Genomic DNA, 24963 nt, shown 5'->3' with positions numbered 1-24963 from the left:
TGGGCAGCATGGCTGCCTCTGGACTGGAGCTGTGCATAGCAGAGCCCAGCTGGGATCTCTGGAGGAATCCTGGCTGTGCATCCGTGCGTGGCCTGGGGGCCCCCAACCGAGCAGGTTTCCACCAAACCACACCTAGTTTTCCTCCCCCCCCCCCCCCCCCAATCGCTGCCAACTATTCACCCAGAAAAGGCTTCTAGCACTTTAAGGCGTTGCCCGTGCACCCGGCCTGCCTCTGTTTCTGTCCCTTCTGTCTCGCCGTAGCGTCCCCAGGAGAGAGCGGCATTGTGCACCCCCCCCGCCCTTAGCGCATGCGCCACCCCACATTCCCCCGCCTGGCGGCTACGGAGCTGCCGCCGCTTCCCCCCTCCCCGGCCCTGCTCCCCGCCGAGGAGGAGGCGGCGCCCCGCCCCCCGGTAAGTGACTGAACGGGGCCAGAGCCCCCCGCCCCCTCCTGGCGGGCACGCGCCAGCCTCCGCCTCGCGGCCCGGGCCCCGCTGTCCCCTCCCCGCCCTGCCCTGCCCTGACCCGACCGGCACGCGCCGGGCTCTGCCCCCTCCCGGGGACCTGCCCACGTAGCCCGCGTGGGGGTGTGCACCACCCCCTGCCCCCTCCCTAGCTTCCACGTGCGGGGCATGAACCAGCCCCTGGCATCTCCCTAGCACCCCTGGGGGGGGGGTGTATGGACCTGCCCCCGCCCTAGCTTTCCACGTGTGGGGCCTGCGCCAGCCCCTGGCCCCTCCCTAGCACCCCTGGGGGGGGGTGTATGGACCTGTCCCCTCCCTAGCTTCCACGTGCGGGGCATGAACCAGCCCCTGGCCCCTCCCTAGCACCCCTGGGGGGGGGTGTATGGACCTGTCCCCTCCCTAGCTTCCACGTGTGGGGCATGCACTGGCCCCTCCCTAGCACCCCTGGGGGGGGTGTATGGACCTGTCCCCTCCCTAGCTTCCACGTGTGGGGCATGCGCCAGCCCCTGTCCCCTCCCTTGCACCCCTGGGGGGGGGTGTATGGACCTGTCCCCTCCCTAGCTTCCACGTGTGGGGCATGCACTGGCCCCTCCCTAGCACCCCTGGGGGGGGTGTATGGACCTGTCCCCTCCCTAGCTTCCACGTGTGGGGCATGCGCCAGCCCCTGTCCCCTCCCTTGCACCCCTGGGGGGGGGTGTATGGACCTGTCCCCTCCCTAGCTTCCACGGGTGTGGGGCATGCACCAGCCCCATATCCTTCCCTAGCACCCCTGGGGGGTGTATGGACCTGCCCCCTCCCTAGCCTCCGTGTGTGGGGCATGCACCAGCCCCTGGCCCCTCCCTAGCATCCATGGGGGGTGCATGGACCCGCCCTCAGGGTGCATTGTCCCGCCCCCTCCTGAGAACCCATGTGGGTGCATGGATCTGCCCAGAGTGTATGGACCTGCACCTCCCTAGCTTCCATATGTGTGGGAGCATGTACCAGCCCCTGCTCCCAGGGTGCATGGATCTGCCTCCTCCCTAGTGCCCATGGGGAATGCATAAATCTGTCCCCTCCCTAGCTCCCGTGCAGGCACTCACCAGTCCCTGCTTCCGGGATGCATGGACTTGCTCCGCGTTCCAGGCTGGCACATGCATCAGACCCTGTCCCAGGGATGCATAGGCCTGTCCCTGCGCCTCCTCTCTCTTCCCCCCCCCCCCCCCCCCAGCTCCTATGCTAGGTTGGGGCATGCATCAGCCCGTGCCCAGAGTGTATGGATCTGCCCTCCTCTCTAGCTCCCATATTCTGTATCTTACTTTGCATTCACAAACCTTTTCCTTCCTTGGTTCACATGCTTTATAGCCTCTATAGGGGGCATGCATTATTCCTTTCTCCCCTCCCCACCTTCTGTGCATTGGTTCTGGGTGGCTTGTGTGGCCCATGTTACTTGCATGCCTCGATCCTGGCCCTTACCATTCATTACATGGAGAACAGTGGGTGTGTCTCATCCTGGGTGCCCAGGCTGTGGTAGGTGACTGGACGTTGGACTAGCACAAGTACGGAAGTAGAGCTTGTACTCTCTCCAGCAGGCTGAAGCTTAGTTTAAGCATTAATGATTTGGGCTGGGTATAAGTCTCTTCATGAGCTCAATCTGTCTTAAATGGGCTATCTTGATTATCACTACAAAAGTTTTTTCTCCTGCTGACAACAGTTCATCTTAATTAATTAGCCTCTTAGAGTTGGTTAGGCAACTCCCACCTTTTCATGTTCTCTGTATGTATATATATCTCCTTACTATATGTTCCATTCTATGCATCCGATGAAGCCCACAAAAGCTTATGCTGAAATAAATGTGTTAGTCTCTAAGGTGCCACAAGTACTCCTGTTCTCTTTGCGGATACAGACTAACACGACTGCTACTCTGAAATTAGCCATATTGTCATCAGCCAATTGCCATTCAGGAAACCTGGACTGAATATTGCTGTTTCTACTGTTTGGTGCAGAAAGCTGCCTCTTGTACCAGTGCTGAATGATGAATAACATTGTCCTCAACAGAGCTACACACTGAAAAGCTGATGTACAGTTTCCAAAGATCTCTTCCAAATTTCCTACCAGTGGCTCATCTCCACCGAAGAGAACTCTAGTGTAGACAAGACATGGGCAATACCATGCTACATAGCCCCCCAGTGATGATATGATGCTTAAAATGCTACCAGTCACCTATGCCGTCACTCCAAATACAGCTGCTACCAGCAGAACAGAACTGGTGGTAGCAACAGTGGGGAAATTACACTAATAATTTGTTTCTAAAGACAAAGCCTTACTGTCTGTGTCAGAGGTATTTCCCTTTGTCAGGCTGAAATCTACTTGGGCTGCAGTAGAGGTTACTCCCTCTGCAGTATAAGCCCTGATTGCAGAACATTGGCACAGCACTTACAGGTTTTGTTTCAGAAGGCGAGTCTGTTGAGACTACTACAAGGCTGGCTCTTAATCAGGTGAAATGTCTTCCAAGTATGGCAGAAACGAGTGTGATTTGCTGCTCTGAAATGCAGTTAAGGAGGCAACACTTGGTTGAAATGGGTGAATTGAGAGAGCAGAGGAAGCTAGTAGGATTTTGAGCTCTGGGTGTGCCCGTTGTATTTTTTCGCATTATCCTAGGTTTTGCATCATGTCTGTCATTCAGCCCGAAAGACATCCAGGGCTATTACTTGCATCTGTTCCATGAAATGAAACCTTTGTGTCTCTTATGCTTTTGAACTATTTAATTTTAATGGCATTTCAGGGAATGTGTTGAGAAATAAACTGACCCCACCCTTGCCAGATCCTCACAGCTGTACTGTATTCTTAGGCCTTGGCTACACTTGCGGATTCACAGCGCTGTGAAGCGCGAGTGTAGTCGCGCCACCAGCGCTGCAAGTACTCCACCTCTCCGAGGGGAGTAGCTTGCAGCGCTGCGAGGGAGCGTGCAGCGCTGCAGGCGCTGATTACACTGGCGCTTTACAGCGCTGCACTCGCTGCGCTCAGGGGGGGTGTTTTTTCACACCCCTGAGCACAGCAAGTGCAGCGCTGTGAATTGCCAGTGTAGCCAAGGCCTTAGTGATTGCTGAATATGGTGCAGAGGAGCCTGGCAAAATGTGATAATAGGTCATAACTGAGGTTCTTGAACTTGTATTCTATAGACCACAACTTCTCAGAGCATCACGTGGATCACCTCCCTTGCCACGGGTTGACAATTCTGTGGTAACTACAGAAGTTGTTTACATGGAAAAGAGTTCTCAGGAATAGTAATGTGCTTAGCTGTTTAAATGTTGTTTGGCATCTGCGAAAAAGGACAACAAGCACAATGTGGCTAGCAAAAGGCTTTATAGTTTAGCTTATAAGAAGGGGAGTTGAGAGGAGCATTGCATATGGTACAAAGTCATAGGCATGAAACTTTGTGTTTTCACTGGTTATTTGGGGACATGGATTATGGTTAGGACGCACTGTTGTGTTAATTCTCTTTTTCTAGGTGCTGAAATAATTTCCTTGATGGCTAACAGTGGGGTTTCGTTTTCTCGTAGGTTTGTGTTGTTAGAGCCGTTCTTTTTGGTGTGAAAGGCTCCCTTTTGAAGCAGCACATTCATTCATCGCTTCAAGCACCATACGGCTGACTTGCTAGCTTGAGAACCATGGCAACAGAAGAGAAGAAACCAGATGCAGAATCCACCAAAACACAATCTACTCCTTCCTCCTCAACCAATCAGACCAAGGTGCGTGTAAATCTCAGAACGATATCTCCGCCTGTCAGTACACATGGAAGTTACTTGCATCTTTTACTGGCAAACTTACAAATAGGACTGGGGTATTTTGAGAAACTGAATTTTATGAATTAAAAGAAGAATATGCTAAGTGCTTTGTGGACAAGACTGAGAACAAGGTTCCTGCCATTGCTCTAAAGAGTTTAGTTTTGATGCAGGTGGATAATGTAACCTTCAACATGCATAACTGAGGTCCAATATGGCTTACTGAGTTTTGCTAGTTTGCAAAATTCATTAAAGAGACTATATCACAAAATGTGTAAATTTTGTTTTATGGTAACACTTCAGAGTATTCATAAATTTGGCATAGTATATTTTGTAACTAATGTACTCACAGTAGTAAGACATTGGTGTGACACTAGTATTAAATCTTTGCTCAGAAATGGGGAGACACTTTCAGGGTTTCTTGAAATAATAACAGGGTTTCCAGTTAGCCAGGAGGGAATTATGAGGTCTGTTAGAAGTTTGGTTTCTTTAATTATTTCTACTGCTAATTATGATTTCCACAATTATTACAATCGGGGTCAGACTGGGGGAATGTTATGGTATCCTACCAAAGCCTTCCCACGATCCCAGAGTAGCTGAATATTTCTGCTGAAAAGATCACCAGTGAAATAGCCAGTGCTAGTTTGTAAAGGTGACTTGCAAAAGGTTTTAAAAAAAAAAAAGTCCTTGTACCCTTTTCTGTTTTGTGATATTTAAAAAAAAAAAAAAAGAGCCTAAAAGAGTCTTATCAAGAAAATATTTTATTGCTTTCTGCACTAGCAATTTAGCTGTTGTCTACCATTGGACAGCTCTAGGGCGACTGGAGAACTGGTGAATTTATTATCTCAATAGAGAGAGGAACAGATTGCAAGTGACTTCAAATTTTTCAATGCCTGTGGACATTTGGGAGAAAGGGCAATGGTCTTTAACAAAGGCATCCTATCAATAAGGTGTGAGAACTCGCAGCGCCCCTCTGAAACCCCTTGCCCAAAAAGTCCTCCAACAAAACCAGGGAAGATTGGATTTGACATTGCTGATATTTAAGGTGAAAAGTTGTGGTTGGTGGGGGAGCTTTTCCGGTCTTCATTTTAAATCATAAAGAAGCAAAAAGGCATAACCTCAATTTTTAAAAATCCTTCACAGGTCACTTCATTGAGATAAATGGCTCATTTCACACTTCTCAGACTTCCTGGGCCAGCTTCATTCCCGGTAACGCTGACTTGGCTGGAGTTACACCAATAATGAATTTAACCCATTGTTTGAGCATGTTTCTATCTCGGCTCAGGAAGACCGTACTGGCTCAAGTTTCCTTCATAAACATAAGGGCTAGGAACTTAAATTTTTAAAAAATAAAGGATCAAATCTGGATTGCCATCCAAGTGCAGAGCACTGCATAGTGGCTCAATCTGATACCCCAATTACAACTGAAACACTTGAGTTAAAGCTCCGGTCATCTTACTTGTGTGACTCTTTCTTACAGCCGGCACCTGTAAAACCAAACTACGCTTTAAAGTTCACGTTAGCAGGACACACTAAGGCAGTTTCGTCAGTAAAGTTTAGTCCCAATGGAGAGTGGCTGGCCAGTTCCTGTAAGTATTAGTCTTCGTTAATTCCTTCCCATTATCTGAATTGTGCACATGTGAACCCTCCTGTTGGGAGACAGGTAGATGGCTAATCTTAACGCACAGTGATCAAAAGGTGGGGGAATATAACCACATGGCTCGTTTTTTAAAGGGACACTCAAAGCTGGCTGTTTCAAAAGTTTGACCCACTTTAATGTTGGCTTTTATGTCCTGTTGTCCAATATGCTGGGTCTTCCTCTGCCTGGCTTGAAGGGCTTGAGATGCTCAACTTGTGCTACTGAGCCACTTTACAAAAAACAATACGGAGTTACACACTGATTGTGGATACATGTGAAATTAATCCTCGTGCAGAGGGGGCCCCATGCAGCCCTTTGCATCACTTAAACTTTGGCTTAAGCCTTTAAATTGGGGCTTGCCTGGCATGAGCGACCAGCTTGCATTCTCTGCATTGAGGTGGGATTCAGCCAGAGAGCTCCTAGCTCTCCCTCCCCTCCATTGGCATCGTAATAGAATTGCATCTTGGAGAGTCTGCCTGTTCCTTTCTTGTAAGTAGCCAGGTGAAATGTACAAGACTGACACACTTCGGAAGGGAGGAACTTGACAGGTTTTTTGCCTAGAAAGCCCACCGTGATATCTGTTTAACCTTTTCTTTGGTGACCATTGCAACTGCCTGACAACTTCCTTTTGAATCAAGTACCACATACTTGGGCACTGGTTACCCAGAGGGATTGGAGAGGAAAGAGGCAGTTTAGAGGAACAGGACTGAAGGTGATGGAGATGACCTCTAGAAATGGGCAGTGATTCGGGTCTTTTACTTTATTGTGACTGCCTTTATATGGGCAGTATACTCCATAGAAATTAACTTCTCCCTCTTCATAGTACCTTCTAGAAGTTAATTTCTCCTCCCTCCCCGGACAGTTCTCTTAACTTTTAACACCTAGCAAATATCAACCTCTTTCTCTCCTACAGAGCACAAGCTAACATGATAATGGGTAGCGGGTTTGTTTCTCACGAGGAGTAATGTCAGCCCAAGTTGTGGATCAGTTTTTGCTCTCTCTGAGGCAGAAATGTTTCAGTGTGTCATGTGGCATGGTCACTTTTTTTTCTCATTGGCAATAAATGTATTTTTAAAAATGAGAAACCAAAGGTCAGTGCTTGTCAGATACATTACACTGGATCCAATTTTGGAACTGAATGAGTTGAGACCATTTACTTTCAAGGCAGCATGTGTAATCCCAACTCCTGCAGTGAAACTTTGTCATTTCATGTTTACACCCTACCTTATGCACTGAAGTCTGTGCTGGAGGGTAAAAACTGTAACGTGTTTGCAGAAAAGTAGCCAATGTGCTTCTCTCTCCTTAAGGGAGCGAGGTAGCTATTTTTAGTGCTGCTTGGTTAGTTATTGGGAATCTTTTCTCTTTTAGCGGCTGACAAACTAATTAAAATTTGGGGAGCATATGATGGCAAGTTTGAAAAAACAATATCTGGTCACAAACTGGTAAGTATTGAACTCTAAAGAATATTCTGCAGTCTAAATAGCTGTCCTTTCAGATCGCAATTGCAATTCAGTATTGCATCTGGGGCTTGCATAATGGGTTAATTTGCTAGCTTTCACCTCCAGAAGCCTTCGTATAATAGTTTAATTCATGTGAAAGCAAATTGTTCGGTCTCATCTGGAGGTGGGGTTTATTTGTCCCTATGGCAACCCCCCACCCAACCCTGTATGATGATGATGGCCCGGGCCTGGAATAACGGGGATGTTTCAGGTCAGGATTGAGAGAGATGTGCGGAAACCTGTGGACTGCTGATAAAGCACCTACATGCACAATGTTTAGCCAGTGTGAAAGTCATTCCCTTTGTGAGCACTAACACTACCTGGTTGAACAGCTGGGCTTCCACCTAGGAAAACTACAGGGTATAATGCTCTGCCTACAGGATTTGCTTTAAATTTTTAAATTTTGATCAGCATGGTGGTTTTTTTTTTTTTTTTTTTTTTAAAGGGAACCTGACATTTCTCATAGCTTTACCCACTGAAATCCAGGAAATAAGATCTAATGTTTGAAAATGAAGAAATACGTTCCAAAGTACTGAAGTCCAGTTTTCAAAAGTGACTTAGATCAGTGCTTCTCAAAGCCGGTCCGCCGCTTGTTCAGGGAAAGCCTCTGGCGGTCCGGGCCGGTTTGTTTACCTGCCGCGTCCGCAGGTTTGGCCGATCGTGGCTCCCACTGGCTGCGGTTCGCCGCTCCAGGCCAATAGGGCCTGCGGGAAGTGGCGCGGGCCGAGGGATGTGCTGGTCATGGCTTCCCGCAGCACCCATTGGCTTGGAGTGGTGAACCGCGGCCAGTGGGAGCCGCGATCGGCTGAACCTGCGGACGCGGCAGGTAAACAGACTGGCCTAGACCGCCAGGGGCTTTCCCTGAACAAGTGGCAGACCGGCATTGAGAAGCACTGACTTAGATGATACCTGTGTCCCGTTCACTTCCATTGAGACTCAGGCTCCTAAATCTCACTGAAAGTCAATAGGACCCAGCTGCCTAAATCACTTTTGAAAACATGACTTAGGCTCCTAAGTCACTTGGGTGCTTTTGAAAATCTTACTCTGGGTCATTTCAGGCAGACAGTACGGATGAGCCCCTCTTCAGGGAGGGGGAAGGAAATGAATCTAACCCAGCTATGTGTAAGTTGTTATTTCTGAACTTCAAAAAGAGGACCAGGTCCCAGTGTCACTAGAACTGCTGGTTGAACAAACCACTATGCTTTTGCAATGCGAGGCTCAGCAAAGCTAAAAGCTTCCCGGAGTCATTGGCTATCCCGTGGTAAGAGGAAGATGTGTTAAAGTTGCTGTGATCCATTTCTATCCTGACTTTCCAAAGTTAAGGTGACCTTTCTTTTCTCTCTTTCTGGCTTCAAATATGAAACTGTCTATGCTTTGCCTGTTCTGGAGTGAATCAGCAAGCAAAGCTCAGTGTTAAATTGCTTTCCTTTGTTTCAGGGTATCTCTGACGTAGCCTGGTCATCAGATTCCAACCTTCTTGTCTCTGCCTCCGATGACAAAACTCTCAAAATCTGGGATGTGAGCTCGGTAAGGGCGGGGCTTGAGTTCTCTCTCTTCTCCCCAGTCCTCTCTTGGGGCATCTTAAAATGAAGACGACTAACTTGACATGGAACATTTGTCATTAACTTTTCACCAGTGATGCAGCTTGCTTGCCTTCTATATTGGCAATTAAAATAAGCTAGTTCATTTCACTTTTGTTCCTAATCCGTTTAACCGCCTGGTTCTCATGCACTATGAGAATGGGGCAGGGTTGGGGTTGGAAACACCTTGTTTCTGTTTTGCTTAACTGTTCCTGTTCCATAAAAACATGAGGGATTTTTTTTTTTTTATAGAAGCCTAGATTGGGGCGGGGGGTAAGAAATTTAACCTGATGTTGTCCCTTTATCACAGTCTGACTAGTCCTGAATGTAGGTCACCATGGGAACTTTGAAGGTGTGGAAAGTTACTGGTAAATCTACTGTGTGTATATTTGACTAATAATATTTTAAATTAAATAAATTAAATTATTCAGGGCAAGTGTTTGAAGACACTGAAGGGGCACAGTAATTATGTCTTCTGCTGCAACTTCAACCCCCAATCCAACCTCATTGTTTCAGGCTCGGTAAGTGAACACACTCTCAATGGAGTACAAGTCCCATACACCCTGCAGAGCTCTAGACCATCTGAATTCTACTATGCATAACATGTAATTAAATGAAGTCTTAAAGGGGAGAGTTGGTAGCATCACTACTATGTTGGCTGTTGAGCCAAGGTCAAAGCCCTCAGCCCAGCTTTAGAAGTTTGGGGCTTCACCCATAGCACCGTAAGTGTTGGCTATAGGTCTAGCTCCAGATGTTCTTCCTGGCTTCACTAAGCAGTCAGCATATCTACATTCACTTCATTGCAAAGCCTTCCTTAAGTACTGAGGGCTGCTCTGGCATGAATAGCTCGGGAAATAGAAGCTCCTTGTATCTTTGTAGTTCAGATTCTGTGATTGCCCTTATCGCTTTGAGGGATTATTTGACCATTTCATGCAAATCATGGCATCACTGAAACGTAGCTTCATGACAATTTCAACAGCCTGCTCTGCAGCTAGGAAGCATTATGCACCTGGCTTGTGAAGGGACTGGGAATAGGACTCTCGGGTTCTCCTCTCACATTTCTCCCAGCTCACTGTCACCTTGAGCAAGTCATTAAACCTGAATTACCTTGTCTGTAAGCTAGGGCTAAATACTAGCTTCCTTGCATGAATATTTGAGCTTAAAATTCATAAAACTCCTTGTGATTGACACAGGAAAGTTCCATGAGGTGCAAAGCATGAAGGTTAGGATTTAACTCCTTTGAAGATCCCCACACTAAGTGAACACTGCTAAGTGACTAGCAGTGAAGATGAATTCCATTAAAATCTTGGTTGCTCCCAAGCAGAAATAAGTCTGGATGCTTGAGGAATGTAGTCATGCATATTTCTTTCCCCTCCCTGATGAAACCTGTTAATCCGTTCATGCGGGCTGGGCAGTACGGCCGGGGAGTGAGTGCATTTGAAAATCACTGTGTGACTTTGTCCTCTGATCTTCAGTTTGACGAAAGTGTGAGGATATGGGATGTGAAAACAGGGAAGTGCCTCAAGACGCTGCCTGCGCATTCTGACCCAGTTTCAGCTGTAAGTGCCTTCAGATACATTAACATGCTGACATGTTTGCCTGCATCTAGCAGGGCTTTTTCCCCTTTTGCAAAGAAGGGAGCAGTGTCTCACTGTTACTCTCCATCTTCCCCTTGGTGAAGGACACAGTGTAATGTGATGACTTGTAAGGGTATTAATGAACATGGAGATGCCAGTGACCCATACTTACCACTCGAACCCCAGCATGGATTTCTGCCTCTGAGCATTATAACAGGCGGCATCTGCTATAAAAGCACAGATTGTGGGGACTACTCCTTTCTGCTCAGTGAAAATCTGAATTTGCTGTACATCTGGGTTGCTCCATAACTTTATCATTATTCTAAACTATTTCAGGAGATAGAACGAGATAACTTCAAAATAAACTGCATTGAAAATCTCATCCATTTTGTGGATGAAAGTGACTAAAACGTGTGTTCAAAAAAAAAAAAAAATCCATTCACGGTAGGGAAAACAGAAGGTGTGCAGCTCTTAACAGAGATGAAATGTTATAAAATGAAAGCAGAGGTGAGCAGATTTCTAAGCTTCAGACATTTTGAGCTGTGCCTGCTCTGGACACATGGATCTGACATTAAAATGGAGTATAGTCCACAATGCTTACCAGAAATTTGTGTGACCTTACAAACCCCCTCTCCACCACCCTCATGGGTGTGTTTCAATATTTGCTATTTAAAATTCACTTTATTGGGGTTTTGCGGGAAGCTCATGGGTGACTGAAGAAAATAAATGGACCAGACTGAGGTGTGTGTGTAACTATAATGCACTCTTCTTGTATGGTCTCGCTACTGTTAGCAAAATTCCTCACGACATTGGAGCAGTGAATCAGTTCGGGTCTTAATGTTTTAAGAGGCCTCTTAAAACAGTCTAGTAATAGTTATGAAAACTTACCAGCTAGTCTCAATCTGTTTGCCCATCCATTACCCTGCTAACTGAATTAACTGCAGCTGTCTGTATGGGAAAAAAAAAAAAAATCAGGCGGATGCAAATGAGACATTAGAATTTTGCAAGGCTGACTTACAATAAATTTCCCAGCGTGCTTTTTTTTAACTTGATATGTCAGAACTTTCTGTGCCCATCATCATGTTGTTGAATTCCTGCCACCCTCCACATGAATCACAGCATACTAGTTTTGTGATAATTGGGACCCAACGTACTACTTGGGAGATAAATAATTTTCAAATGTGACTACTTGCTCTTCATAAACATGAATACTGCTATTTTTCCCCATATATAAAACCACAGGTGCATTTTAATCGTGATGGGTCCCTGATAGTGTCAAGTAGCTATGATGGTCTCTGGTAAGTGGTTATTTCTTCAGTAACATTTATTATGTGCCACAGCCTTCTAGGCGCCTTACATAAAAATAACTTTAAAAAATGTAGATGCTTTTAGTTTTTCACTTCTTATATCATGACTTTGAGGTTAAAATGTAAACTTGTAAGTTGATGATATAATACATTCCATAGCTACAATAGTGATTCATGTCTGTCTCTTTTTTTCTTAAAGTCGAATCTGGGATACGGCATCAGGCCAGTGCTTAAAAACACTGATTGGTAAGCAGGCAAACGTGTGTATGTTGTTCTTGATTCTCTCTGCTGTATTATTGTATAGAATATGAAATACTCAGCGTGACTTTGACTGCACTTAGGTGGTTTTCTTATTGGCTTTGGTTTCTCTTTTCCGTCTTCTTACACTGTCCGCTTCATACACACCATCCTTGCAGTTGATTTTAGGGGAAATATCCTCTCTCACATGTGTAGGAAACTTTCTTAGGCTTGGAATATTGCCCAGTGTGTGCTGACAATAAATCTAAGTACCTGTACTACAGGGTTTTCCACTAGTCATTGTAGTATTATGCCTGGCTGTGCATTGGCTTGGAACTGCTGTGGCAAAAGTAAGTCTTATTTCACTTTCAGAAATGATAGCTACATACTCCAATGCAATAAATAGCACATGGCAGTGGGAGAAGACTAAATGTGTTTACAATTTAGGGTTGCAGGTGTTTGAGAACTGGTGTCCTTCTTAAGACAGTGGGCAGCCTGTTGAACAGTGCATGTCGTGCCTCTGATTACCAGACTCTAGTGTTGACATGAAGTGACATAGGCAAAACTACACCTTCTGGTGTTCACAATGGATATACTTTAGCAGCAGGGTGTGTCTGAGCCCTGGTCTACACTGGGGGGGAAGGGGATCAATCTAAGTTACGCAACTTCAACTACATGAATAACGTAGCTGAAGTCGACGTACTTAGATCGACTTACCATGCTGTTTTCACCGCGGTGAGTCGACTGCTGCCACTCCCCCGTCGACTCTACTTGCGCCTCTCGCGGTGGTGGAGTATAGGAGTCTACTGGAGAGCACTCGGGGGTTGATTTATCACGTCTTGACTAGACGCGATAAATCGATCCCTGCTGGATCGATCGCTGCCTGCCGATCCGGCAGGCAGTGTAGACATACCCTCAGTGTAATGGTTTTATGACTAAGGCCCTAATCTTGGGATGATCTTCAAATAGTTGCAGACAAGACATAGAAAATTGCAGAAATATAATAATGGACCTTTATTAATAGCAGTAATTTGGAAAAGCCAGAGTAGACATAAGAACAGCCATACTGGGTCAAACCAATGGTCCATCTAGCCCAGTATCCTGTCTTCCAACAGTGACCAATGTCAGGTGCTTCAGAGGGAATGAACAGAACAGGTTATCATCAAGTGATCCATCCCCTGTCACCCATTCCCAGCTTTTGGCAAAAGACCTATTTGTTTAAGAAAAAAAAAATATTGGAATGATATAAACACTCAAGTATTATGTTATGCCTGCTATTTTTTTTTTTGATAACCAGACATTTTGCTGCAACAATATTACATTCATTTTTTTAAAAAAGTGACTGCTACAATATAAAATTCCGTGACTAAAATTCAGAAGACTAAACAAGTGCTGTAGAAATGGAGTCCAATCACTTTAGCCTTTAACATTTTACAGGCATTAAATGTTAGTGCAGTACTATTTGCATACTCAAAACGCATGCAAAATTGTGGACTGTGCAAAGTAAGCGAATTAAAAACAAAATTGTGGTGGAAGCTCAATATTGCATGTTCCACAATCTCTCAAATGAAGTAGGGCCTTACTTCTGACTTTTACAGCCACACTGTGGACTCTAGGAAAGGTTGATGCAGGAGTGGGAAGGTTAGGTAATAGACGATTATGGAATAATAAAATGCTAGCAAACCAAATATTCTTCCTCTTGAACTATTTCACATTACCACTTTCCTGTATCTCCCATCAGTTTGCTTGAAGTATAAAATGGTAGCTGAACAAAAACGTAACTAAACTAAACTTGAAGTTGGCTTTTGTAATCGGCGGTAGGTGTGTTTTGTCACAAGAAATTCTTTGTCCATGAGAGAAATATTTCACCATATTCTGCGTAACACCCTTGTATTTCCAACACAGATGATGATAACCCTCCCGTGTCTTTTGTGAAATTCTCTCCAAATGGCAAATACATACTAGCAGCAACTCTGGACAAGTAGGTATTCAAAAATACATTTAAAGTGCATTCATCAACTTCAAATGTAACCTTTTTTATGCTATTGTAATATTCTTATGATGGGTAAACTCATACCTACCATCAAACTTCTATAATCCAGTCCTCTGGGAATTATATTGTCAGAACATCAGCAAAGTTCATGCTATTGGCAGTCTTAGCACTGCTGTTGACATACCCCCGTGCACTCTTAGCTTTGTGTCTTTTCAGAGCCTTCATCATGAAGTAGTTCCTTGATCAAATGGTTCTCTTGCTGTAACACCATGAAAGGCTGCGAGTCTCTCTCTCAAAGGCAGCAATGCTAAAATAGCTGTGCATACAAAGCAGAAAAGCTATGCAGGGGGATTGGTTCTATTGAGAGTTCTCCAATTGGAATATTTCCAGTGCCACTGCTTAGCAAGGACCAGCCACTCTCCCTTCTCCACCCTTCAGTATTAATTGCTGCTGGTGTAATGAGACCCTCCCATCCCTAAGTCACAGGGTGATGAGCTAGTTATCTATGAATGTCTTCTTATAAAAGACATTACAGGATTGTTTCTTCTCTTTTCATCTGGTGAGTGTAGGGAAACCCAAAATTAAGGCTATTTTGCAAACCAGAGCAGGGGAGTCAACATTGTTGCCTCATTCTTGAATATGGGTGGGATTTTCGTGTGTGTGTATGAAAGAGACATATCTGTCTGAAACCAGTGACTAATGTCACTTAGGCTACCAAATAGAATTTGAACGTTGTCTCTTTTGCCTACTACTGACTGATTTAAAAACTCTCATCCTATTACACAATCCCTGTGACTACCTAGATGCAGGACAGCATGTGGTTCTGCCTTGGTTTTGCTTGGTCCAAAATCTGTATCTTGTAGTATGTGTTAGCTCAAAATGTGGGGGACGAAAGGAACTGAATGACAATTCTCAACTCTATCGGTCACATACCTCATCATAGCGTCTGTTCACGTAGGAAGAGAAAAGGACTTTATTTTTAAAGACTCGCTCCATATTTTTTTCACAGAGGAGAATACAAATGGCATGTAAATAAAATCCAATTCTTGTTGGGTTAGCTGAAACTCTGCATTCCCAAGCCAGACTAGAATGACTAATGTAGACTCTGGGAAGCTCTAGTATGGAAAAACTTTTATGTACCAAGAAATCATGACCGGTGAAATAACACAAAGCCTAAAATCCTTGTTCTCCTTTTTGTTCTCTAGCACACTGAAACTTTGGGACTACAGCAAAGGAAAGGTACAGTCACAATCTCTTACTATAAAGTCCTAGCTAGGTTTGTAGCCTGCTTTGGATGGTTTCACATAAGGTTAAGCTTTTTCTCGGTCATCTGTACAGTATAATTACTATAAATAATTTGTTACAGCCCTTGTTGGACTAAACGGGATCATTTAAAAAGTTCCTTTACATTTTTATGACGCCCAGAGACATTGAATTCTATGTTTCTTGAACTGGTAAATTGTTCTTGCCTTGTTTTTTCTGTGGGTGGAAGTGACAAATTGGGGTCATTTTCTCCCCCCATCCTCCCAGCGAAGTGATTGGTTAGCATTCTAGGGCCGTGATGCCCTCTGCGTCCTTTGGATGAGTTGATGGGGGTGGGAAATGTGCACAGATGTATTTAGTCTGCCCTGCAAAGGGAGTTTGTCCTTGACTGCTAGATATCTCATTGCCAGCTGCACTTATGGTTTTTTGCCTTCTGGCTCTTCACTTCCAGTGCCTGAAGACGTACACAGGTCACAAGAATGAGAAATACTGCATCTTTGCAAACTTCTCCGTCACTGGTGGAAAGGTTGGTGATTACTGAGCTGCTTTTAGTGATGTGATGCATTTGAGGATTTATTTTTCATCAAAATTAAGGAGATGATGCAAATCTTTCTGGGCCCATAAATAGCTGACTTGCCCTTAGTGCAAAACTGTTTTCACCCTGAGGGGACCCCAGTATAACAAGTGCTACAATTAATGTTGCAAACTTCCAAGCAATGAGGAGGGATTGTAATAGAGCAACGGTCCCAAGGTTTCAATCTCCTGGAAACTTTACTTGCTGGGGGCTTGGTCGAAAGGGACCATTTTGGGGAAAGTTTTAGCAAACTCCATTCAGCTGTGTGGGTGCTCCAGGGTACCTGTTTGCCACAAGTGCCAGTGTACGCTCAGTGCTTAGAACTGTGCCAGGTTTAATGTACCCCAGTAATGTAGGGAAAACCTCCGTGGTGAGCAGCCATATGAGTTCATAATACAGCACCCGCCTGTTACAGATTGTGAGTTGCTAGGTATGAGTCTTGGTTGAGATGCTGTCTCTAGGACCACAGCATCCCTGTGCAGGAGATGGAGCTTTCTTGAGGGGCCGTTCTGAGATTCTCCCAAGGACTAAGATCCATCTTAAACCACCCCCCCTTCTGCTTCGAGGGAGCCCACTTCTTCAACCAGCCTTTTTGGCCTTTGGCATGGCCTAGTGGAAGGAGCATGGGACCAGGATTCAAGAGACCTGGGTTCTATTTCTATCTCTGCCACTGGCCTGCTGGGTGATCTTGGGCAAGTTACATCCCCCGCTCTCCCCGCCTGGCTCTGTGCCTCAGTTTCCTCATCTGTAAAATGGGAATAATGATCCCACCCTCTGTGAAGTGCTTTGAGAACCACGTATGAAAAGCACTGTAGAAGAGCTAGATCATATGATTTAAGACAGAAGAGTATGGATGTGAAAACAAACCCCAAGGCCTACCGAAACAAAATACTCTACTGCACACTGTTCTCCTTGCCCCGGGGGGTGAGAGAAAGTGAGAATGAACCACACATGACTGATGTTAGCCACGTTGCTTAATGCACAACTGGAAGGCACTCAAGTGCTATGGTGATGAGGGTGGTATATGAACCTATATAGAGGAAATAGCAATTAAAGCTGGGGTGGCAGGAAAGACTAAAATGGCACTTCAATAACTATTTCCCTCTGCATTTTTTCCAGTGGATTGTGTCTGGTTCAGAGGACAACCTGGTTTATATTTGGAACCTCCAAACAAAAGAGATTGTACAGAAATTACAGGGACACACAGGTGTGAATCTGCTTTTTGTTACACTGATTTTGATTAAGCGTTCCTTAGCTGAATAAATAACGAGCACATAGCGTTTAAGGTTAATTTGATGGTGTGAATTGGAAATGTCTATTTTTAGTGTTTGTTTAGAATTTGACAGATGGGATTAGTATAAAGATCGGCCTGAATGGGGCATGATTAGGACACATGGTGTGTTTTCCTTGAATTATATGGAAAGAAATTGGCCAAGATTTTCACAAGTGTTGTGTGACATGACTAGTGACTTGTGGAGCCTCACTTTGGGAAACCCTTGGCCATTGGCTCCTCCCAAAGCTGCACTTGTCCAAGGACGAGTTCCAGGTGAGTTTGAGGCATCTTTAGAGACACTGACCCCATCTGCAAAGAGTCTTGAACACTTAGCCCCTGCCCCTACAAACGCTTAAGCACATGCTCGACTTTACTCACATGAGTAGCCAGGGGCATGACCCATGTGAATAGAATTATGTGCGTGCTTAAGTGTTTGCATGATCAGTATCTTAGGGCCAAATCCTGCAGATTTATGCACCTACTTAAAACCCTGTGCACTGAGCGTGCCCATTGAAGCAAATGGGACTGTTTGCAATCTGTAAAGTGAAGCATGTGCGTAAGTCTTTGGAGGATCAGGACTTTCAATTGTGAGTTTGGGGCACTTGTGGCTTAATCAACTATCTGCTATTTGCTTTGGTGGGCTTTTCTCTGTCCGCATTTACACCAAGAAACCCTAGGCCTGCGATGTCGTCAGAACATTGGGTCTGTCTGGTTCTTTCCTACAGCACTGCTGTGAAATAGTTCCCTGAGTTTGGCCTGTTGTAATATCGTATAAACTTTCACCCACTCTCCAGCTATTAAACTCACAATTGGGGTAGGCCCACTAACATTTGTATTCATAAATCCATCATACTCATATGTCAGTATCTGCTGTTGAGAGAGAACCTGGCCATGTCTTACGATGGGGCAGCTCTGCACATTTGAGCTGAAAATACCTGCTCTGAACCAAAGGAGCTTGGACTGCTATAAATAATGACATCTCTCTCTCTCTCTCGCTCTCTCTCTCCTTGTATTTAGATGTTGTGATCTCAACAGCTTGTCACCCAACAGAAAACATCATTGCATCAGCGGCACTAGAAAACGACAAAACAATTAAACTGTGGAAGAGTGACTGTTAAACACTTTCAGTATCACTTTAGAGACTGTCAGGAAAATTGTGGTTTTTAAAAAAAAAAATAAAAAAATCTCCCCCCTCCCGCCCCCATGAGAATAATAATAAAACCCAGGTTGGCAGGAAACCTGAAGAATATTTGAGAAAGCGGTTTCTGTTAGTCTTGACCCAAAGAGAATGTCTTAGCTTGTTGCGAGAGCCGGGCAGTGTGGTGGAAAAAAGAGGCAGTCTCTCCTTTTCGTGCCTGATCACTTGGCAGACAAACGGATCGTCCTAACATCGCATTAGGAGTATCAGCCTTGAATTGGAAGCCCCAGAGATACTGTACTTTGTGGTGAAGGTGTCATTGCTCCTTGGCTGTCTTGTTGCTGCTTAAGGAGGAGCTGTCGGTCTGTTTTGTAACAGTAAGTTAAGTCGTAATACTAGAAATACTTGGATTTTTTTAAAATGTCTAATTTTTATTTTTTTTATTTTTTTTTATTTTTTTGCAGACCGGTAGGTTCTAGTCTATCAGAAGTTTCTCTTTATTGTTTTGAATAGGAGTGCTGCATCTTTAAGGATGCCTCATTTTAAACACTCAGCTCAAACTTTGTGACCAAATAAAACCATCCAGTTCCAGAGTTCCCTTTCCTGCCCCAACTTCAGACTCCTGTGGTGAAATATCTACTCTTACTTCTGTATAGTTGCTGACCTTTCGTTACGTGTGTTTAATAGATGCTGTTATAGAACAAAGTTACAGCTTTTTTTTTTTTTTTCTGTTAACCATTAAAATGATTCCTGCTTGTAGTTGTTCTCCGCATATTTTACATTTTTTTTTCTCTACTGGAAAAAAAGCAAGTTCACAAAATATTGTAAAGTTAGTTCAGTGTAGGGAAAAAAACAACAACCCCAAACAATTTTGTATCTTGGAAATCCATGGTATCGACCTGTGTTGCTAATAGCATGACTCTGTAACGATTTCAGCGTCGCTATGTCTTTTGCCCTTTTTTGTCACACTAGTGTGGTATTGACACATCCAAGCCAGAACGATATGCCATAATAAAAAGGTGGGATTTTATGTGTACGCTGGTGGTGAGAGTGCACTAATGTGAAGTGTCCGCGTCCCTTCAGCTCACAAGACTTCCTCCAAAACCAACTTTTTTTTTTTGCAGCCCACTTCTGCTGTAGAAGTTTTACCAGATCACTGACCCCAATATTTTATAAGAGGGGCTAGAGTCCATTTTGTGGAGGGAAGAGATGATGAGCAGAACTCCAGTCCAGATGCACTTGAAAGAAGCCAGCAGAGACGGTTACGTGGAAGGAGTCCTCAGCTTGAGGCAACACATGTAAACTATCACATGGACTAGAGCGGGGTGGCCAACCTGCGCCTGAGAAGGAGCCAGAATTTACCAATGTACATTGCCAAAGAGCCGCAGTAATACGTCAGCAGCCCCCCATTAGCTCCCCCACCCCCCACGCCTGCCGGCATCCCCACTGATCAGCACCTCCCCCTCCCTCCCCGTGCCTCCCACAGTGTGCAGGAGGCTCTGGGGAGACGTTGGGAGGAGCGAGGGCACGGCAGGCTCAGGGGAGGGGGCAGGAGTGGAGTGGGGGCAGGGCCTGTGGCAGAGTCAGGGGTTGAGCAGTGAGCACCCCCTGGCACATTGGAAAGTTGGCGCCTGTAGCTCCAGCCCCGGAGTCGGTGCCTATAGAAGGAGCCGCATATTAATTTCTAAAGAGCCGCATGCGGCTCCGGAGCCACAGGTTGGCTACCCCTGGACTAGACTCTTACCTAAGGTGAAAAGAATTCTGGCCATTCTGCTGTCCTAGCTATAGGACGATGCTAAATAATCGTTGGGTTAAAGGATTACTGCATCTTCCAGCAGGCAAACAGGAGTTTGAGAACTAGCTGGAGATTAGTCTTGACCATTTGCAACAAAAAAGCCTAGTAGCCAAAAATAGGCAAACAACTGCCATAAAACAAGACTCATCTCAAACCAAACCTTGGTGGGGCAGAAGATGTGAGAATTTTTTTTTTTTGCCTAGGGTGTTCCTTCTGACTGCACTTTCTGCTCTTGTGGAGGCAAAAGTGCCCAATTCTGGCAGCCCCATTTTTGTATCGAATCTTAAACTTTCAAATAAGTAGTGCAAACTCCTTGCATTTCCCATGAGAAGGGATTTTTCAGTTAGTAGTGAAAGGCAAAGAGTTTTAACCATATTGATGATTGCCTCTGCCACGCAACAGTGCAAGAGGGTACAGGGCACTTAGAGATAAGTTGCTTCATTCTGTTTCTTTGTGTGGATGATCTGAAGGGGAGAGGGCTGTGGAAACTGATGTTTAACTAAGTGTATTAACTTCCCAGTACAAAGTGTGCACCTGCAAAAGTTACTTCAGAATTCAGCTACACATGAGCTGGCTTTCTGGTAAATAAAGGGAATCCCATGTGTAAGCATGACACTCTTGGGAAAACAGCTGCAGAACAATCTCTTGACCGAGTTGGTTTATAAGACAGTCTGCTAATAATGGAATTTTCTGAAGAATCAGATTTAGTTTAGGTGTAGAGGTCCTGTCAACTTTTTCATATACTCCTTTTTTATTTAATAAGTGGGAGTAGTTTAACAGGCTCTCTTAATAGTCAGGTGCTTTAGTGAAGAACCTAACACAGCATGGACCAGTGGAAACAACCTGATGCAGAGTGGGCCTAAATCTGAAACACTTGGTGGTGTTGGCATGTGGCTTACTAGCTTCTCCACTCCTTGTTCAAATTGAAGCTGGAAGCTACGTATTTTAATTTGTACCATCTAGTATGATGAGACATTTAAGGGTCAATATTTTTTCCTGCATAAATATAGGGTTCAAGTTGGGCTGTACCAAACTGGCTGTTAAGCCAGCCTTACTCCTCCTGTGTTTGTTTTCTCATTGCAGCCACTCGTAGTACTGAAACGAGGGAGCACTGTGTCCCTAGTTAGATTCCCCCCACTTTGGAATTGCTGTATGTATCAGTAACACCATGTAACAAGAATCCTCCTGTGAGATTCTGTTCCTATAAGGTGCTATTCACACAGTCGAATGTAACTTCTTAAGGTTCTTGAAATAAAACTATCCTGTTTTTTGTGCTATTGATAGTAACATCCACTCCTGACTAAAAGACTTGTCATGTTCCTATTGCATTCTACCTGCTAAACCTACACCATTAAACGCTATTCCAAAATGTTGAGTCAATGTCTTCTAACTCATTACGGTAAATACCTAGTAGAGTTTCAAGACGGCTGATTCAGCCAGGGTGTACAGCTGGCTTGCCGATTGTTTGCACATGAGGGGATTCACATGCAACAAGCAGTTTCTCCAGCAAGGGCTTCTGTTTAGCTCAGGGGGATTCTGCCTGGGAATAACAAAGTGTGTGTAACTGTAGGACCTACCCCTGATTTTATAACTAGCTTCTGTTTGTTCTTAGCCCTTTGACACATGGCAAGTCACTTGTGAACTGATTGCTAAGAGTTTGAGCACTAAAATCCCTGCTAGTCAGTGGGAACTGCAGATGCTCAACACCTCTGAAAATTAGGTTGTGGTAGGTTCCTTATCTGTGAAATAGGGAACATGTGCCCTACACACCTGTCTTGTGAGCGCCGCGTGTTGAACTCGGAAGGAAAGCACTGTAGAAATGAGAGTATTAACCCCCAACCTTCTAATAAAAATATCTTCTTACCCAGCCCAGTGCTACCATCCCTGCCTGAGTGGCTAAACTAAGTAATAAAAGGGATAACTTCCTCCTCCCTGGAGTGTAGTCTCTGCGACAGAGTTCAGATGTTCACTTTTACGGGCTCCAGCTAGGCAGGTGTTAGTCAGTTACCATCAAATAATCCAGTTAATGGGATTCTGAATCCATGCCCTGATGTGTGTGCCTAAACTACAAAAAGCAAATTACACAGGGATCATTCAGCTGGCGTCAAGGGCAAGGAAGTACTACATTGTTTAGTGCCTGTTTGTACTTGTGTAGCCCCAATCATGAACCAAGAGCTTTTTGTGCTAGGCACTGTACAAATAGACTGCAAGCTTTTTGGAGCAGGGACCATCATTTCTGTTCTAAGTATAAGATGAGATAGTTACAGAAAGATGGGGGTATACAAGGAAACAATGAGAGAATACATATAGGGCTTGGGATTGAACAAGCATTATCCAGGATCTCAACCAAGTCAGGATGTTGTCAGACAAGCTTCTGCTGCAAATTTTCTCCCTCCACACCATTGCAGAGCATGCTGTCCACCTGGCTACTGCCCTTCTCTGTGCACAGAGCATTTCAGAAGTGCTGTGTGTCCATTTTCAGCGTCTGACCTAGTTGGACTAGGAATGGCTGTAGTGACATGTCACATCCAAATCAGCATTATGACATGATGGTGCATCACAATGTAATAAATGCTGCGTTGTGCGGATCCTGAAAGTTGATTTGAGAATTCGTGAATGCCCCACAGGTCTTGTGGGGCACAGAGTTGTGGTCTTGGAAATACAAGGCTGTATGTGTGTCATCACAGCCATGATTTCTGAGAGCAAAACAAAAATGATTTGTTCCTTAGTTTTTCATTAAAACTCCTGGGTTTTGTCATCCTAGCCAGCCTGATTTAGAATGAGCTCAACTCCACCATGAATGATCTAATCTCTAGTAAATTATTAAACTATATGTAGTCTACTAGAGTTTTCCAATGGGGTTTAGGTCTTTTAAAAATATTTCAGATTTTCAACCACTTTTATTATTTATATTATGGTAGTGCCCATCAGGCGCTATGCAAACATGAACAAGAGAGAAAATAGTCTAATACATAGCAAATGCTGATTGCACATTATGAGCATTGTGAAATATCCTCTATTGTGTACCAGGACTTCTCCATCTATCTAGAAAATGATTTTTGCAATGATTTTTTCCCCATTTTTTTTTTTAAAAACCATCACACACATCCAGCCACTGTATCATAGTATGACTATATAGTTAAATGTGTTTGGGCATCTCCTGGATGAAGGGGTGGGTGGGTTATATCGCACTATAAAAATGGAGTAATTTCTTTGATGCAAAGTCTCAGTTTTCACTGTTAAAATGGGATTAACATATCATTAACATTTATTTCTGTTTTCAAACCGTGGACATGATCATGCATAAAACCCACGCTTGACAGAACTGAAAATCAGCAGGAGAAAATGGCCTTGCTGAGCTAATGTACTCTGTGGTTTTACTTGTATTTATATGATACTTTGACTTTATTGCTGCATTTCACAAATGATCTTTTTAGTGGCGATATGGGATTATGCTAAACCAAACAGTCTTGCCCATTGCAATGGCTATTGTCCTCTACTGGCCTATGACAGAGCAAGAACAACAAAAAAACTTGGTTAGATGCCACGAAGTAAGTGGCAATGCCTTAACCATATGCGTGTTGTAAAGGTCACTAGGACCTCTTCCATCCTTATCAAGGGGAGTGCTAACCTTCTCTCCTTTCATACAACACAAATACTGGGCGCAGGCCCTAAGCTTTTAAATAGCTGGAATACTAAAGATTTATCAGTTATGGAGACTAAAGAAATACAGTCTAAAAGCAATTAAATAGCATGAAGAGTCAAATAATAATATTTTAACGGATTCATCAAACTAATATGTATTGACTAACCTGGGATTGTCTCTTGGTAATGTGATTCAGAAGCCGACTAATTCAATAAAGCGAATAAAACTAGGCTGTTGCCCGTCTCTCTTTCTCTAATATATTCATCGCTTTTAGCCAATCAGAATACAGGAGTCAGATGATTCGGATACAAGGGGGGGCTGAATTTTAGCTCCTAAAAATACGATAGGATCCTGCTTTCGGCTGTGAAGATCCTCTCATGGGGCTACCTGTTGGACGGGCCTGAAAAAGCCCCGCACACGCCAACAACCCGTAACATACTAGCCGAATCAGCGGTCTCCAAACAGCAGATACATTGACTGGCCATTTTGAATGTGGCAGCTGCAGTTCACAGCGCCTATCCGCCTCACCCACGATGGCGGCCGCAGCGGGGCGGGGCAGAGCCTGAGTTACAGATTCGAATCCCAACTGGGACAAAAAGTTCATCGTTTTACAAACATTTTTTTTTTTTTTTTTTTTTTTAAATAAAAGCCCCAGACCAGCACAGGAGCTCTGTGAAAGCGTCTCTCTTTCACCAACAGATGCTAGAGTGACTAGACAGCAAGTGTGAAAAATCGGGACAGGCGGTGGGAGGTAATAGGCACCTATAGAAGAAAAAGCCCCAAATATTGGGCCTGTCCCTGTAAAATAGGGACATCTGGTCACCCTAACAGAAGCGGGTCCAATAAAAGCGATTAACTCCCCCGCTTTGTCTCTCTAAAAACTTTTTAGAATGTTTACACTTTTTTCTATTTAATTATTATTTTTTCAATGTTGGTTTTTTTTGTTTTGTTTGTTTTAAAGAAAACTGATGTAAAAAACCCACATTTTTACTGTAGTTGTTTTTTTCATTTCAGGGCTTTAGGTAAGGCTGGCAATTTAGCATTCTCGGGACCCCAAAGGGGCAGAGAACGGGGGCACAATGGGGCTTCAAGGACCCCCAAGGGGGCAGAGAGTGGGGGTATATAGGACTTAGAGGTTTCCCTGATCCCCGCCTGTAACACTGATGTCAGTGGAGTGGTTCATACTTTGCTCCAGCATGAGGGTGATTCAGTCAGGC

General features: G+C 44.4%; 1 protein-coding gene and 1 non-coding gene across 2 annotated transcripts; one reads left to right on the top strand and one right to left on the bottom strand.

Annotated features, from left to right (window-relative positions):
• The first annotated feature begins 370 nt into the window (after positions 1-370).
• On the top strand, positions 371-19339 carry WDR5 (WD repeat domain 5). The gene is made up of 14 exons (XM_065418599.1): positions 371-413; positions 4004-4192; positions 5706-5814; positions 7233-7306; positions 8801-8890; positions 9375-9464; positions 10419-10502; positions 11763-11818; positions 12027-12073; positions 13970-14045; positions 15263-15296; positions 15772-15846; positions 17014-17101; positions 18185-19339. Exons 2-14 carry the CDS (start codon positions 4112-4114, stop codon positions 18283-18285), a joined length of 1005 nt encoding a protein of 334 aa, XP_065274671.1. The 5' UTR covers positions 371-413; positions 4004-4111; the 3' UTR covers positions 18286-19339.
• A 4286-nt stretch (positions 19340-23625) lies between these two features.
• LOC135891488 (U6atac minor spliceosomal RNA) lies at positions 23626-23753 on the bottom strand. The gene has a single exon (XR_010562276.1). It is a non-coding gene; the product is annotated as a U6atac minor spliceosomal RNA (small nuclear RNA).
• Between the last annotated feature and the right edge of the window lie 1210 nt (positions 23754-24963).

Source organism: Emys orbicularis, chromosome 18 (genome assembly GCF_028017835.1).
Source record: "Emys orbicularis isolate rEmyOrb1 chromosome 18, rEmyOrb1.hap1, whole genome shotgun sequence".
NCBI classification, from domain to species: Eukaryota; Metazoa; Chordata; order Testudines; family Emydidae; genus Emys; species Emys orbicularis.
Note: the sequence above shows the minus strand (reverse complement) of the source record. Positions and strands in the feature narration are given on the sequence as shown.

Coding starts and splice junctions, on each gene's coding strand:
- WDR5 (XM_065418599.1), top strand. CDS start 4,112: ATGGCAACAGAAGAGAAGAAACCAGATGCAGAATCCACCAAAACACAA. Junction 15,847..17,013: donor TCTCCGTCACTGGTGGAAAG/GTTGGTGATTAC, acceptor CATTTTTTCCAG/TGGATTGTGTCTGGTTCAGA. Junction 17,102..18,184: donor GAAATTACAGGGACACACAG/GTGTGAATCTGC, acceptor CCTTGTATTTAG/ATGTTGTGATCTCAACAGCT.